The sequence below is a fragment of the Anas platyrhynchos genome, chromosome 1, assembly GCF_047663525.1.
Source record: "Anas platyrhynchos isolate ZD024472 breed Pekin duck chromosome 1, IASCAAS_PekinDuck_T2T, whole genome shotgun sequence".
Taxonomy (NCBI): Eukaryota; Metazoa; Chordata; class Aves; order Anseriformes; family Anatidae; genus Anas; species Anas platyrhynchos.
In genome coordinates this window covers 85,257,405-85,273,042 of record NC_092587.1, presented here as the reverse complement: position 1 = coordinate 85,273,042, position 15,638 = coordinate 85,257,405, and the positions used below count along the sequence as shown (strand labels likewise).

The 15,638-nt window shown below is 47.0% G+C and overlaps 1 protein-coding gene across 1 annotated transcript; it reads right to left on the bottom strand.

Annotated features, from left to right (window-relative positions):
• Positions 1-694: 694 nt before the first annotated feature.
• On the bottom strand, positions 695-15,608 carry LOC101792818 (uncharacterized). The gene is made up of 20 exons (XM_027449626.3): positions 15,456-15,608; positions 15,307-15,363; positions 13,856-13,893; positions 12,456-12,596; positions 11,493-11,555; positions 10,300-10,420; positions 9,761-9,853; positions 8,754-8,914; positions 8,060-8,145; positions 7,772-7,855; positions 7,053-7,115; positions 6,822-6,899; positions 6,642-6,730; positions 5,909-5,945; positions 4,920-5,068; positions 4,395-4,457; positions 4,014-4,089; positions 3,348-3,432; positions 3,079-3,166; positions 695-2,565 (listed from the first exon to the last, which is right to left on the bottom strand). Exons 1-20 carry the CDS (start codon positions 15,606-15,608, stop codon positions 2,455-2,457), a joined length of 1,836 nt encoding a protein of 611 aa, XP_027305427.3. The 3' UTR covers positions 695-2,454.
• Positions 15,609-15,638: the final 30 nt, after the last annotated feature.

Sequence of the window (15,638 nt, the reverse complement as noted above, 5' to 3'; positions counted from 1 at the left end):
TATCTATGTGAAGCAACAGGACTGTTTGTGTGTGTGGTCACTGTGTCTGCTTTGCTCACACAATTGCCTTGCTATTGCACACTGTGGGGACAGAGCTGCTGTTAATTAGGAACTGGTCTCCTCTAAAACTTCAGTAAGTGAAGAGCTAGGGGAAGAAGGAAACAGGGCCCTTTCACCAGTATGAGCAGTTTACCGAGAAACCTCGCTACCAGGGAAGACTTGCACCAGTTAAACCAATTTAGAGAAAGGGAAGAAGCAACGTGCTGAAAAACAGACTAAATTATTGACAGTCAGCAAAAGTTTTCACTTCCCTTTTCTTCCCAGAGCTAGCAGGATACAGGTTTTTTGTTGTTTGTTTGTATTTTTAAATAAACCCTTTGCTTTAGCTCCTGTTTTAGCTACCTAGCAACTTAAGCTTCTTCATTCCTCCCAGAAAATGAACTAAATCTTGGAATTTTAATTTTTGAGGTAGTGTAGCAGTCAGAAAGAAAGGGATTTGAAATAGCTTAATTTAGCAGGATTATAATTTAATGTTGTTTTTTTTTTTTACCACTATCTCTTTGCCCTTGAGTAACTGCATTAAATTAGGGAAGATTCAAACATTTCTTTCAATATTCCTGGAAGAAATTTCTTCTTGTCAGACACTTACCAAGTCCCCTGTTGCCACAGGATGCATTTCAGCAGTGTTTCACTCTCAGGTTTTTAGAGCATTTAATAAGTTATTAATAGTAGAGGAAATATTTTTCTTTCAAACACCGTTCTTCATAAAGTTGAACTACAGTAGGCTCTAATAACAGTTGTGGTAATATCACAAAGGAAGTGAAGATAAAATTATCAACCATGTCATTAATTTAACTGTGGACGCTGCTAACAGCTGATCTTGCTGCTTTGACTCAAGTATTTAAGGTTATGCAACATTCTTCCACTCAGGTGTTATCTGACTGGACCCTTTAGCCATTAGTAAAGTGCTAGCTCTGTTTAAAGAGTGGATATGTATGTTAACTAAAAAAACAACTGTAATGAGGTTGGGAGAAACTGCAACTACTTTCTGGTTCCTTCTTTCCTTCCAAGCTAAGAATCTACTGCTTTTCTGTTCCTGTCTGTAAGAGCTCCCAGACCCTGATCACAAACATAGGCGTTTTTCTTCTCTGATACTTCATGAGGTTGACAACAGGAGATGCCTCTGAGTATTAACCCAAAGGTATTCCAAAACTAACCTAAATGTTTAGCTTTAGTTACTCGGTCTTCTCTTTGATGTGGCCATGGTGGTGCAAGCAGGACATGGGTACCTGGGACTTTCTCTGAAACTACTGTGGCTTTTGGGTCAACTCTTGAATAAGTAGAGCCTTCTCCAGCTTTTCCTGCTGTGATGTCATACATTCTCATCTTTTTTCTATCTTATTTCTGGAATTACAGTTTGGGATAAGATGAGTTGGGTTCTTACCTAGAGCAGGCTCTGTGCTACATGTGGCTTTGTGCAACACCTTTCCTGTGCCCTGAGTACTGAATAGTGAGCTACTCTCACCATAGCTCAATAGCAACTTCTGCTCTTAGTACCACTTACGTTCCACCCTCTCAGCTGTTTCACAGCATTCCTGGGTTGCTTTTTCCAGTGGGACACCTGAATGGCAGTAGGCTTCCACTTAAGTAACCAGTGGGAGAGAAAAGGCTCTCCAAGTCGTAGCTTGGGGAACAGACATGTTTGTCAGCGGTGCAACAGGATGCCAGAATCCCGAACCAGGGCTTCAGGGCAGAGATAATGAGCTTTCGCGCTCTGCTTTTTCCTCCCCTTGCACTTAAGGGTTGAAGGTAGGTGGGATTGCAGTGAGCTCTGCAGAACAGGCTGACCTTACACTAAAGGTTCACAGTGCCTTCTTTTCTGCTCTAAGGGGCTAGCTTAAGTAAGGGGCTTACCCAACTCTGCCTAACTGCAGCTGTGTTAAGATCTTCCTTATTCCAAAGGAGCTTAGCTCTTAAGGGAAGCTGCCTCTCCTTCTTAAAACAGTGCTTTTGTTATATATCCTGGAGCAGGAGGCGTTCTGTGAGGCCTAGAGGTTGTGGCTTTCCCCACACAGCACTGTCACCTGCTCACACACAGTGCCATAGCCGCAGCTGTCTTCCATCTTTACGTAGGACCCTGACATGGAAAGAAGTTGCAGAAGATACTTGTAACTTCCCCCGTTGGCAAAAACACAGTGAGGAACTAGCGAGCACAGTTTGTCTCCCCAGTATGAACTGGGCAATCCAGTGCTGAACTGGAAGCAGAACTGATGTCTACTCAGCATCAGTGCCTGCTCCAGTCAGTGCTTCTCCCCATTCCTCAGATGAGCCTGCCACTAAACCTCATTCAGATGAGCGCTGAAAACAAGTCCACGTAGTACTTGGCCAGGTCAAACTACAGGGGTGGGAAGGGGTTGGGGGGGTAAAGACTTATTCCGCATCTCGGTCACTCCATCATGCGAGGATGTCATAATAAATGGATGGTTTCTTGGTCTGGTTACGAAACTGCTCTAGCTTCAGGCCGATCCTCAGAAGAACAGCTTCATCCCACCATTTTCCCATGACCTGGAAGATGAGAGAGACAGAAAGAAAAGCAGCGTCGTCACACACAGTGATTGAAAAACCAGGAAAACACGGCTAAAATTATTTCCCAACAGCACCAAAAGGATATGTTTCTCACTTTTACCCCAGCAAATATGGCATCACTGCCATCTATTTGGGAAAAAGGCAGCTCAGTGACTTAATTAAGATGTAAAGAACTTTCATTTACACGAGACCTGTTTTAAAAGAAGAGCAAGAAAGGACTTAAATTACAGAACTGAGAGGAAAAGAGAGGAAAGTAGTGATAAATAATGGATACAAATGCAAGTGGACAGGGAAAAAGAGAAATCTTTGTCCACAACCCTGAAGAGTCCATCTGGCATTCAGAAGTGAGTTACAAAAGTTAAAAATTCCTCCCTAGTACCTGGCAACTCCTCAATTGTGCTGTGTGGAACAAGATGAACCTGGTTGTAGTGGTTCAGGACAGAGCCACCTGGGGATTTTGTGACCCAGCATTCACAAAGAGCCAATGCTTACCTGGAGGCTGATAGGAAGCCCAGCAGTAGAATAACCAACGGGGACCACGAGGCCTGGAATCCCAGTCAAGTTAGCAAGCTGCATGAACCTGGGAGAGAAGCTGTCATCAATATTCCTGCCTTGGGGCAGCAGCAAAGTTGCCCTTTGCGGGGGGAGCGGAGAGAATTGATCTGTCCTGCTCTACAGCCTGACATCTGAGAGTTAGTGCACCCAGTGTCCATCTGTTCACAAGTTTCTGTTTTCACAGTGCAAACAGCAACTCTTCTTACCTCATGGACTGAACTATGAATGAAGTGTCATTGCTGCCAGTCAGGAGGTCAGATTCGTGGATTCTTGGGGCAGTGGAAGCAACAGCTGTGGAGGAATCATAGAATGGTTGAGGCTGGATCTCTGGAGGGCATCTTGTCCAACTCCAGCTCAGCTAGAGCAAGCTGCCCAGGATCACATTGGAGGGTAGAGATTTCACAGCCTTTCTAGGCAACCTAATCCAGTGCTCAAAGAACAAAGGCTGTGGGCAATCTCCAAGGAGCAGCTCAGTTCCTTAATGCCATGTTTGATCTAAATTAGTAATGCAAACTCCCTCCCCCAGAACACAATGAAGTTGTTGGGATTTATGAACTGAGCAGTCAGTTTTCTAGTTCTTCATACACAAGCAGATGTCTAGTCCCTCCTGTGCAACCCTGCTGGTTCTGCACCTCATATTTCAACTACCAAAAGGGAGTTTTCTGACTGCCTTGGATACAGGCAGCAAGAACAGAAACGCACAGCAGTCATTCCAACCAGGCCCCACGTTCTTCTGGAGGCCTGAGGCAGAGTCAAGTCTGCACAAAAATCACGCTCTTAAAACTGGGGAGGAAGAGTTAACGGAGCGGCTGTTCTCAAAACACACCACAACGGGCAGGGAGCAGCTCTTTGGCCAAGGCTGCCAATAATACCTGGCGTAACGATGCAGTTCACGGTGGTGAAGATCTCTCGCAAAAACCTCATGCTGCGAGTTCTCTGTCGGTTTGCCTGCAAGCAGAGAGATTACTGTCTGATCAGGCCCTCTTAGTTCACGAGGCCAAAGTTTGATGATGACTGCCTCTGCCCACCAGAGCCCACGGCTTTGCAAAAGAGAACATCCTTCCCTCATTTTGGAATCAACCTGCAGCATGCCAATCCACGTGCCCCACCATTTTGCATGTTTTCCCCACAGAGCAGCACAGCTGGCTGGTATCTTTCCACTTGTATGGGGAGGCTAAGAGAACTACCTACCCCACCTTTACAGTTTCACTAGATGCCTCCCCTTCATGCCTGCACCACAGTTTGTTCCTCACCGTAATGTAATCCAGAGCTGTAAACTGTGAAGCCAAGGCTAGGGTAGCCCGCGTCTCCAAGTTCTGAAAGAGAAAACATCAGTCATTGGCTCTCCTTGCAACAGGCTTGTTAAATCACATCTTCTTGCCTTAGACAAGTGTGAAGAAAGATAGAACCTCCCAGACTTCCTCTTTTCTCCCCACCTTTCCCACCTTAGTCAGTCTGCTGTCAAGCTTAAGTGACTTCCTAGGAACTGCAGTTCAGATCTCTGCATGCTTTAATGGTCTTCCACGGTGACAGGAAGAGTTTTACCATGGCCATTAACAGTTTGAGGGGCCTCAGATGTGTTCAACCAACAACAGCAAGAAACTGAGTGTGATACCCAGGAGTTTTCTTCCAGGTCTACTCTCGTGTATCAGCAGTCATCTAACAGGTGGATTGTCATAGAAAAAGCAGGAGAGCCCCAAGTTTCTCACTGCCACGAGACCCTTGTTCTGCATCAGCCATGGTAACTCCTGCCATTGATCCAAGCTGCTGCTACGTACCATTTCCTGGAAATGTTTGTTGAAGTCAGGCTGCAGCATGTCCCTCATCTCACTCAGAATGCAGATCACATGCGCTATTTTCACTTCCTCCATCTCTGGAAGAGACACTTCCACCACGCTGGCTCCCAGACTCTGCAGGTACTCCACAGCTGAGCACAGAACAGGCAAAGCACAAACAACATTCGTTAGACTTCACAGAAGGGACAAGAATCTGCTCCCCCTTGAGAAGTCAGAGACCCTACTGGCCATTACAAGGCAAATATCTTCAGTGCATCACGCTGCACACAGATTGCTGTGACAGCTAAGTCTTAGCCCTAATCAGATCTCACTGCTCCAACAGGGCAGAGGTAGGGGTTTGTAGGTAGGTTCCTAACTTACCAACTACATTTTTGGAAAGTTCCTCTCCTCCCTTTAGCCCTCAATTAACCCAGACAGTAAAGAGGGACTGATAACACTTCTGTGACCTATCTCAGCCCCACTGCACAGGAGGCCTGCTGTTATGACAGACATTGTCATCTGTTCCCCCCACATCACCCAGTTCAGTTTTGCTCAGTCTGCAATCTAACAAAGCCACGCTGAAGGCACCATTTGGCTGATTTCAAGGAAATACCAGAGGACTGGATACATCATAAAATCCCAGCCCTGTCTTTCCCACTGAATATAACTTTGTGAAACAAGTCCCTCCCTTAAGTCTTTTACCACAAAAGCTCGCAGAGTAACTATTACTGAGCACAGGATCTGCTTTTATACACAGACAGAGGCTTAGCACACTGAACTGCATTCTTCCATTGTAACCTGACAAGCCTACAACTGTTGAGCTTTTTAACCCTCAGCAGTCAGGGGGGCTTCCCCAATACAAAGCTACCACTGTCTGTACAGCCAGACCTCTTCAAACATCTGCCTTTAAGGACTTCAGGACAGATCTCTTTAATGCTTCCACAGAGGGAACACACAACTTCATGCAGATTAAGAGATTTTTTGCTCTTTACCTTTCTCACAGATGGTCAGGACTTCTGCATCACATGCCTAGAGAACAAGAGGAAAGAACTGAGCAGATTTTAGTCACCTCCCTCCTCTCCTTGGTGAGCACCCTCACAGGACTTTGGTCCTCATGGAGCTTTCCAGAACCACCTTTGGCTACCTGCTCCAAGCGGACAGCTTGCAAGGCGTGCCCTAAGGAAAAGGAAAGGTCTCCTTTTCTAAAGATGATGATGTTTCTCCTCAACACTGGGGCAAAGCCATCCTTGTTTTCCTCTAGGGAAGAAATCTTGGGCATATTTATGAAGCTGCATTATGATTGCCAAGTGGTATTAGCTTGCAAGCCCAGTTTCTACATTGGGATGACAAAACACTACTCAACAGCTACACCACTGTTACCAAATGGATATGCTAATTTTCCTCGTTTGTTTTTAAACCAATTGCCTTTTGGAAACAATTCAGAACCATCCCTTTCAATAGAAACAGCAGCACGAGGAAGCATATGGAGGCCATGAACTGTACGGTCTTTACCTTTCCTTGTACCTCCAGCAGGCTTTTACTCAAAAGGCTGCCTTAGGAAAAAGTTATCCCAGAGGGTGTTTTTACCTAAACCATATTCCCCTCGAAATACAGAGCTAAATACAAGAAGTTCATGTGAGGAAAGGTAAGAGAACATTGAATGCACTGAATTCCTTCCAAATTCCATTTTGTAAAGCATCAGGAAGAAAGAGGCAGAATAGGCACCTTAAAAAACATCCAGTCCACTCCCAGTTTTAAGCCTTTCAGGTCAGGAGCACACATATCTGACAGGGTTGCTTTGGGTTGCTTTAGTCCTGCAGGGAGCAAGCGAGAGTTCCTCCTTTTAGCTAGGATGCCTGCAGGAAGGCAGAGCACCTGGGTTCAGGGAGGAGAGCGCTCACCTACCGTACGGATAGAGTGGATCTGGTTCAGCAAGGATACTGTAAACAATGGCTGCATCTGCCACTGAGGTACAGATGGGGCCTTTAAAAGAGAAATTTAAGAATAAAACGGTTAAGAAAATGTGTCAGGGAGTAAATAGGACCCTCCTCCTGAGGTCCTACGTAGGTCCAGACTGCCTCCCCAGCGACAACACCACACAGCGAGGTCCCTGGAGGGGGTCATGAGTCCTCTTACCTGCACTGACTGTGGAGTAGGAGAGTGGGTAGCTGCCGTGACAGCTGATCCGCCCAAACGTACCTGGAGAAAAAAGAAAAGGGCAGGTAGCTGGATACAAGCAATCACTGGGAATATCTCAATCTGAGAGCTCTGCCCCACCCCACTGAGACAGTCAGCAACACGCCCCTGCCAGACGTTTTTCTGCCAGCGATTTCACAGCCTAGTTACCAATCTTTCACTACTCTGTTCTTCAGGAGAAAGATTACCAAGAGAATGGCTACGTGCTGGTTTGACACAAGCCCATTACCGGGTCTAACTTCCCAGATACAAATCTGAGCAGCATCAACCCCTCCATATAATCAAGGTAACGGGAATCCATCTGGGGTGAAGCTGCTTTCTCTAGCTCACTACAGATACCCAGCTATGCCACGAGCACCTCCCAGCAGAGGACGGAGACAGAAGAGGGATAAGTGGGTAGGAAGAGAAGCAGCACACGGGTTTTGTCTAGCATTTGAGTCACACACAGAAGCTATTTTTTTTCTGAACATCTCTTCAGTGGTCAGTACTGAGAATACTTCCATTCTGCCACTCCAACCTGCCTGACTCTCAGGGCGTTATGGTCCAGAGCTTCTCCAGCTGCGTTTTATAAGGCAGGAATTGATGGATTGTGCCTGACTTGTTTGTGGCATCCTACCTGACGCACTAAAGACATGCACGCACAGATTAAAGGGCACTACCTTTCAGCCCCACCACGCCACAGAATGAAGCAGGAATCCTCACAGAGCCGCCTCCATCTGTGCCAATGCCCACTGGGCAGAGACCTACAAAATACACACAGGGGGCTGCGATCAGAGACACGTTGTGCTGCCCTGTCCATTCTACCAGCAGCTGTAGCCAAGGCAGCACAGAGAGCTCTCTGTTCAGCCACAAATTCCCTCCAGCCTCTAAACCCTTTGTGAAATCTGAACGCCTGAGGCTCAGGACTTGCCTCCCACCATCCCCAAGCTCAAGTTAGGGCCACCTACCTGCTGCTACAGCTGCTGCTGACCCACTGGAGCTCCCACCTGTGAAGTGGTTGGGCTTGTAGGGATTCCTGGGGATCTTGTGGTACCTGAGGTAGACAAGTAGTATTGAATCTTTTCCTAGGAAGGACTAAATGTGTTACAGGGCAGGAAAAGATTTACAAACAGTGCAGGGATTCAGATCTCTTATTAAAGAGACACCAATCCACCTCAGATAGTGCTACACTTGCTATAGCTGGAAAATTCGCAGAAGTAAATGACAGCAGGCTTGTTTTAGCTAGGAAATAAAAACGCTATGTTCTCCTGAGCTGATTGTATCTTTTCTCATTGTTCTTGGCCATTAGCCATTTTTGTGACTGCTCATTAGATTGCTGGTTACTTGTTTTATGTCACTGCTTTTGTCTACTGCTCATCCTGTAAACATTTACACCTCCATGCACACAAGGCTTTGGAAAGACAGCTCTTTACTCAGCAGATATGACTTGAATCCTCTCTTACTTTTGCTTTCCTCTTACCTTTGTACAGGTAGATGAAAACATCTACTCTGTTTTCATACCCATAGGGTTCTCCCTGCATGAGGTGTTTCAGTCAGTTTTATTCTTACATGTCTGCCCCATTTTTGTACCCTTCCCTGGCAGTTCTGGACAGACTTTTAGGTCTGAGGAGAGAGGGAGAGAGAGAAGGAAGGGAATTTTACCTATTAGGGTTGCATCCAGTCGTTCCAGTCCCTAGTTCATGCATGTTTGAAACCCCAATAATGATAGCTCCAGCCTCTCGCAGCTTCTTGGCCACAGTAGCATCTTCTGTTTCAGGCTCAGTCCCGAGATACACCGTTCCTACTCGGTGGTGGTAAGGTACCTTAGCAAGAAGACACCTTATTATTCATCCTAAAACCTCGGTATGGCAGGCAGGTACATGTGCATGCTTCACGTGCACACTTCACCCCCACAACAGATCTCAGACACCACTGAAGTAAGTCAGAGCTAGGAGGTCTCACTCTTCATCTTTTCCTGTGTTCGTTCCTGTTGCAAGGGACACTTAACCCTCCACTATTGGCTTCCTCTCACATTCTATGGAAGGAGCTGCAGCGTTTCAAACCTGCAGTGCTTTGAAGCAAGGAACCGACATTACATGGATGCCAAAAGACCAGATGAACTCATTTTCAGGGTGTGCTAAGTACTCTTCAACACTTATGTGCTGAGTCCAGGACAGCTTGACGGCATCTCCAGGAGTTATTTAGTAGTAACCGCTGCTAAGCTGCAAGCACAACCCTGCTGTGGGTGAGGACTTTCAGAGTAACTTTAATATTTCTGATACAAGTGTGTCCTTGAAGGTAAGGAGAGAGGGATGCTTTGCCAGCGGAGCAGAGGGAGTGATTGAGAAATCCGGCCAGTTACGCCCACTGCTACAGGTGTTTTTGAATATTCTCATCTTGTCAGCAGAGGGACTGTTTCCCACCCCCACCCTCTGCTCCCTGTGGATTGAAGAGATCAGTCCACGATATGGAAAACACCTGTCATGCCTGAGATCTGTCATCAAATGGCAAAACTTGTTAATCCTACTCATTACAAACCCACATACTGACCCTTATTACAAAAGCATTCACAGGCTTATGCTGAGGAGTTGGCCTTAAAACCTCCTTGCAGCAAGCTGTCCAGGTTGACCACTCGCTGCATGACCTGACAGCTAGACAAGGGAACTCACCACTTTGAACTCTTCTTTCACGCACACTGGGATGCCATCTAGGTGAGACAGGGTACATTTATTCCTGTAACGAGCAGTGGAGGCCTCAGCCATCTGCACAGCGGGGAAAAAAAAATAAAAAAAGTTGTATGTTAGATCAGTAGGCAGAGAGAGTTGAACTGAAAGTCATTACCCATATCAGAACAGATACCACAAATGGCTTTGTCAGGCTGCTCACAAGCCAAATGATAAAGGTTTCTTTTTTCTTCCACTGCATGCAGATGGGGGAAGCATTTACTGCTTGGAAGCGACAAGGCCGCAGAAGCATACAAATCCTGGTTTAAAAATAGGAGCCCAGTAGCAAACAGATTGCCTTAATGCTAACTCGCTTTGCAGGAAGGGAAGCAAACTTTTTTTTAGTCCCCAACACAAGAAAGAAGCAAAAAAACGTGTTTTTTTTTTCTGTGCAACATATCAGAAGAAGAGCCTCTGTCCTTTCTAATGGGTGCTACCACTCTTGGGGTGGCAGAGGCCCCTTTGCTACCCGAGGAGGACGTTACCAGCATTATCTGTTCCCGGTCCCATTGCACTATCGCTCTGAGTGGGGGCGTGGATTTGTCACAGTCCTCCAATGTGGCAATGATGTTCTTTGCCACCTGAGACGGTGTCAGCTTCCCGCTCCTACAGGACAGAAGTTGGGATCTTCGTTACAAGGCCCCCCACACCACACCCACGCGCAGGGTTTGTCTGTCAGGCAGCAAGGCAGCACCTGTCCCAGCCTTAACCAGCAACTAGATAAGAATCTGTGTGCGGTGATGATTTCTACACAGTTGTAACCATTACGAGAGAAGACACCCTTCCCTCAGAGGAGAGCTTCTTCCACAACACCCCTCCCACCCTCAGAGTAAGGGCAGGAGCTGGGAGACTTGCTCAGATGTTCTTGAAACACCAGATAAGCAGGGAAGGACTTTACGGAGAGCCTTCAAGCTCTTCAAAGCCCAAGGTTATGAAACTGCCAGTACCATGAACTTAAACAAGAGGACAGCTGATTTTATACAGGCTTCCCTTAACAGAGAAGGGTCTCGGAGCAGCACTGTCATAACCCACCTTTCCCAGGAGGGAGGGAAGGCCTCTCTGTTAATGTTACCCCATGAACAGATCCGCCTCTGGCTGGCACTGAAGCCTCAACTGTAACACCAGGCTGCAGAGTCAGCCCTTTGCTCCAAGGCCACAGCCGACTGGCAGGGCTGGCCCCTGAGGAATACGTGCCAGGAGCGCAGCAGGATTTATCTCAGCACTTCAGATCTGGCGCATGTCCAAAAGGCAACCAGGAGGTACTGAGCAGCCAACAGCTCACGGAACCTCGCAGTCAAGGATGGGCTTCCAGCTGCTCCCAAGCTGGACACAAGGACTGGGAGAACGCAGCCAAACTGCTCACAAGAACACAAGCAGCTGGGGAGTTGAGGGGTTCTTCATAGACCCACAGTATGTGCAGCTTGCATCATCCATACAAACCTTCCTCACCTTCTCACTCACTTGTTTAGGCAAACAAGGTATGGAGAAATCTCTCCCAGAGGAGACCAGCGATAAGCCAAGACAAACAGTACTTAAATATCCTTGCAGCACTTGTAAGAGCTGTGCCAGCTCTCCCAGTTGGCTTTCCTTTGTTATTCTATTAGAGGGAAAGGACTGGAAAGGATGATGCTAAACAGCAGTACCTCAAGGACAATTCTAACAGGGAGATGCTACCTACCGGTAGCAGTCCAGGTAGTCTTTGATCCCTTTGAAGCTGAACCCGGTGCTGGCAGAATCGGGCCTGCAAAAAAAAAAAAAAAAAAAGGATTAAAAAAGCAACTGTGAACTATCAGAGCCACCTCTGTTTACACCTGCAGAATCCAGCATCAGTCCAACACAGGTGGGGAATTGCCCGCTTCCAGGTCATCGTTGGGACTGCTTTTCTAAGGATTTTAGCTCACGCTGTCAGACTCCTTGGAACTGAGCATTTTTCCGTGCTCTAGCTTAAGAACTCAAGTGGGAAGCAAGCTCAGTGTTACTAAAAGCTCAAATATATCCAGAGAATCTACTCTGAGATGCTGGTGAAGCACAGCTCATAGACATCTTCAGTAACTCCTAGACAGGCCCACAGCTAAGAACAAAACCAGATGGGGAGCGCATTCATAGCAGTCCAGCTGCCCCCATCTCAGCATCAGACCTCAGTGTGACACGTGAGCTTCTGTAACATTTCATCCCTGATCTGGTGAGATTTAATCAATCACAGGCCGCAGTGAAGAAGCTAAACAGGCTCTCCCTAAGTAACAAAGACTAATTTCTTGTGGGTTGTTTGCTTTGTACCCTGTGTTTCTTTTCTCCTCCCAGCAACTGCTGTTTTCTGTTTGAGATTCCTTGCAGGCAAGAAACAGCACACCTGCAAATTCACTCAAGGGATGTATGGACTGACTGGCCAACCACTAAATATATCCACTCTCATAGTGCAAGCAGAGCCAAGCAGGCTTCCTGAAGCTAGCAGAAACTTCACATTGCATGCAACTACTGGTGATTTGTAAGTTACAAATTAAGAGGTGGCTGGCAGCACTATTTGTTTTGTAAAGTACCGTGACATGGAAAGAATTTTTAATCCAGATTACTGATACTTTCTGACTAATATAATGACAACACGTGTATTCTTGCACTCCGCTCTTAAACATCACGTACTCACCTTGCGTCTATCAGCTGTTTCATAATATCCAAAGTGCTCTTAGCCTCAGATTTGTCTTCTGTAACCTCCGCAGCAACCTCCGGGATAAACGTGGGATCTTCACAAATGTCAAGAGAACGCATTAGAGACAAGTTGTGCATCCTGAAAGAGAGAGAGAGCTGCTGCTAGAGTTTGCAAGCTCCACCATGACTAATTTCTCCAGACTGTTCAAAGTGAACTTTACCCAAGAACATTTTGTTGTAGCAGTCTGCTCCCACAGCAGGGAGTTGCAACAGTTAGAAGATAATCTTTCACACCTTTCTAAACCCTTGCTGAAGACAGCTCCCAATCTATTCTGCTTGCTTAATAGAGCCTCCTACCTCTTGACGTAAGGCCAGCCAGCCTCCATAAACCCAAGCTGGGAAAGAAACAGTGAAAGTTTTCCCATTTGCTCTAATTAGATACATCACCCACAGACTAAAAAAGACAGAAACGGAGAGAAAAAGATATAAAATAAGGTAGTCTGCATCATACATTCAAACATTACCCCGTTAAAACCAGTGCCTCTTCAGACTTTTCCGTGACCTGCCTCAACATAGCTTGTTTGCAACCAAATGTGACAGGGGTTGAATCTGCATGAGTTCAGGGGTTGGAGTACATGCGAGTGAAGCATAGAAACCCAGACCATGTCACAGATACCAAGGAATGATCTACTGCATAACCGCAGTGACACTTGTCTGGGTTTGCATTACTTAAAAGGCTCAGACCCAAAGTAAAAATTCAGGGAATACCAAGTGCATTCAACACATTTCTCCAAGCCCTGGGATCTGCACAGATGACCTAGCAAATTATATATGTAACCCAAGGGAGGGCGTGAGATTCCTGACTACTGGCTTATAGTGCAAAGTACACTTGCAAGCACAGTTTCTAAATAAAAACATACGTGAGAGGAAAGAAGAAAAAGGTTACTCAAGAACAATGAATGTCTTTAAAAAGAACATATTAAAAACTCTGAACTTCATGTTTGACTTCATTTTCTCACTACTATTATTTTCCCACTGCTGGTGATACACACTACAGATTTGCAAAACCACAAGCTTTGAAAGAAAGACTGCTCTTTAGCAAGAGCTTAGAAAAGCAAAGAGACAATCCGGTGAATTCAGTTCCTGTGCACCTGCCTGAGTGTGAAAAGGGGATAATTTCTTCACATAGAGGGTCACCCAAACCAGAGTAGTTAAAAAAAAAATCTAACAAACCAGCTCTTTGAAACAATCTTACTCATTCTTCACTCAAATTATGCTGCTTCTCTCTTTGAAAAGGTAATCTCAGGTAACCTATAATATGTATGCAATGCAAGCGCCTTTGAAAAAAAAAAAAAAAGAAACAGAGAAGCACAGTAGGAGATAAAACCCTCCACTTACCTCACTAATAACGGCAGTAACAAGAACTGTCCAAAAGCCTAGAAGAAACGTAAGCAGAAACATTGGTTGGCCACAGCTTTGACCTGAGCATCCTCCCCACAAGACAACGAATGCTGAATATGCTCACAATTGCTGCAGAACACCCTAGAGCATGCACTTGTATTTCAGGCCATAAACTCGGTCCAAAATGCTTTCCATCCTCCTCTGACACTTACAGGATTGTAAGGACTGTATTCTCCTGGCTCTCCTGCATCTCTGCAGAGACATGCATTTGTCCTTCCCCAACTCAGCCCCAGAAAGCCTGCACCTGCAGGCTGCAGCACTGTTAAAAGGCACCTATATAGCTCCCAACAGTTACTTTCTTCATGCTCTGGGCATACAAACGTTGGATAGAGCAGAAGCTTATTATTATTTCAATTATTCCCCTTGTCAGCATCTTTCCTGTCACTGTATGTACTCAGCTGCCCTGTGGAAGCCACTCGGTCAGCTCCTGCAGTAAATAAACTGGAAAAGCATGAGAAATGTAGAGGCTCCATGGTAGCAGGCAGCTGCAAACACTCTCTGAATACCTCACTTCCCAATATAGCCATGCCAGCAGCCCCAGAGTTATCAGCCTTGTTCCAGCGTGCCTTAATAGCTCAAGAATGGACTTCCAAAACACTCGAAAGGAGCATGGCTCCGGTACTCAGCGCAAGTCTGAAGCAAGGCACACATTCCTACATCCACAAAGTGACATATTGCTTCACAAATTGTGTAGAAATTACAGCCTCTTTTTGGAAAGGCATCGCTCCTAAACCTACATTTGCTGTAATCTGCAACAGTAAGCACCTGTATGAGGAGGTGGGGAATGTATGTCATCCCCCCTCCAAGGGGTGTATGTGAGGAAAGGAAATGAGCCCAGGGTCACACAGCAGATGTGGCCACAAAGCAAAAGATCGGAAGATATTCTGGTTAGCATATCCTGGAACAAACTGCCCATGAGATAAGCCCACTGTATTCTCAGCAATGAGGGCACAGCCTGCTGTTAGCGTTCACTCCAGGCCCAACCTGCTGCCACGCTCTGGGACATGTCACGCTACAGAAACAGGACTTCTGCCTGTAACCCCAACACCGTCATGAAATTAAAAGCTGAGGAGCATCAGGGACAGCCAAACCCGACCGTCCCAGAGAGGACAACGCCACCGGTCACTGCAGAAGGAAGGAGATATTTCTCTTCAGAGAAAAAGAACTTCTCCTCAGAGAGCAGCTCCGTGCGCGCAGTACCCCACCACCCCTAGGGGCCACGAGGCACCCCAAAACGCTCAGATATAAGCGTCCCTGTAAGGAATCCCTTACAAAACGCATCTCTATCCTTACACCCAGCCCTCCCCGTGCTGTCACAGCCCCGCTACCCCAGCCGGGCGGCGGCGGACATTTTGTGCCCCGGCGGCCGTGCCCGCGCCCCGACTCACCGTGTTGACCGCATGGCTGAAGAGGCGCAGCCAGAAGCCGCACAGCCGGGGAGCCCACTGCGGAGAGGAGGCGAGAAATCAGCTCCGGGACCCGCTTCCCCCACCGCTCACCCGCCCTCCCTAGCTCTCCCCACACCCCCTCAGCTCACGGTGTCCCGCGGAGGGCTGCGGGCTGCCGGCCGCCCCGGCTCCCGGCGCTGCAGCACGGCGGCGGCGCTGCCCGTGTGCCGCCTCCCGCAGCATAGATACAGGACAGCGGGCAGCACCGTGAGGGGAACCAAGATCAGCGGTAGCAGCGCCATCGCTGCCCTTCTCCGGCAGCCGGCTCCTTG

Bases quoted from the DNA above. Each gene is read 5' to 3' on its own strand.
- LOC101792818 (XM_027449626.3), bottom strand. From the start codon at position 15,608: ATGGCGCTGCTACCGCTGATCTTGGTTCCCCTCACGGTGCTGCCCGCT. The intron at 13,894-15,306 runs GTGAGTCGGGGC...CGTTTCTTCTAG, and splicing joins TCAGCCATGCGGTCAACACG to GCTTTTGGACAGTTCTTGTT. The intron at 6,731-6,821 runs GTAGGTGAGCGC...TGCTCCCTGCAG, and splicing joins AGATCCACTCTATCCGTACG to GACTAAAGCAACCCAAAGCA.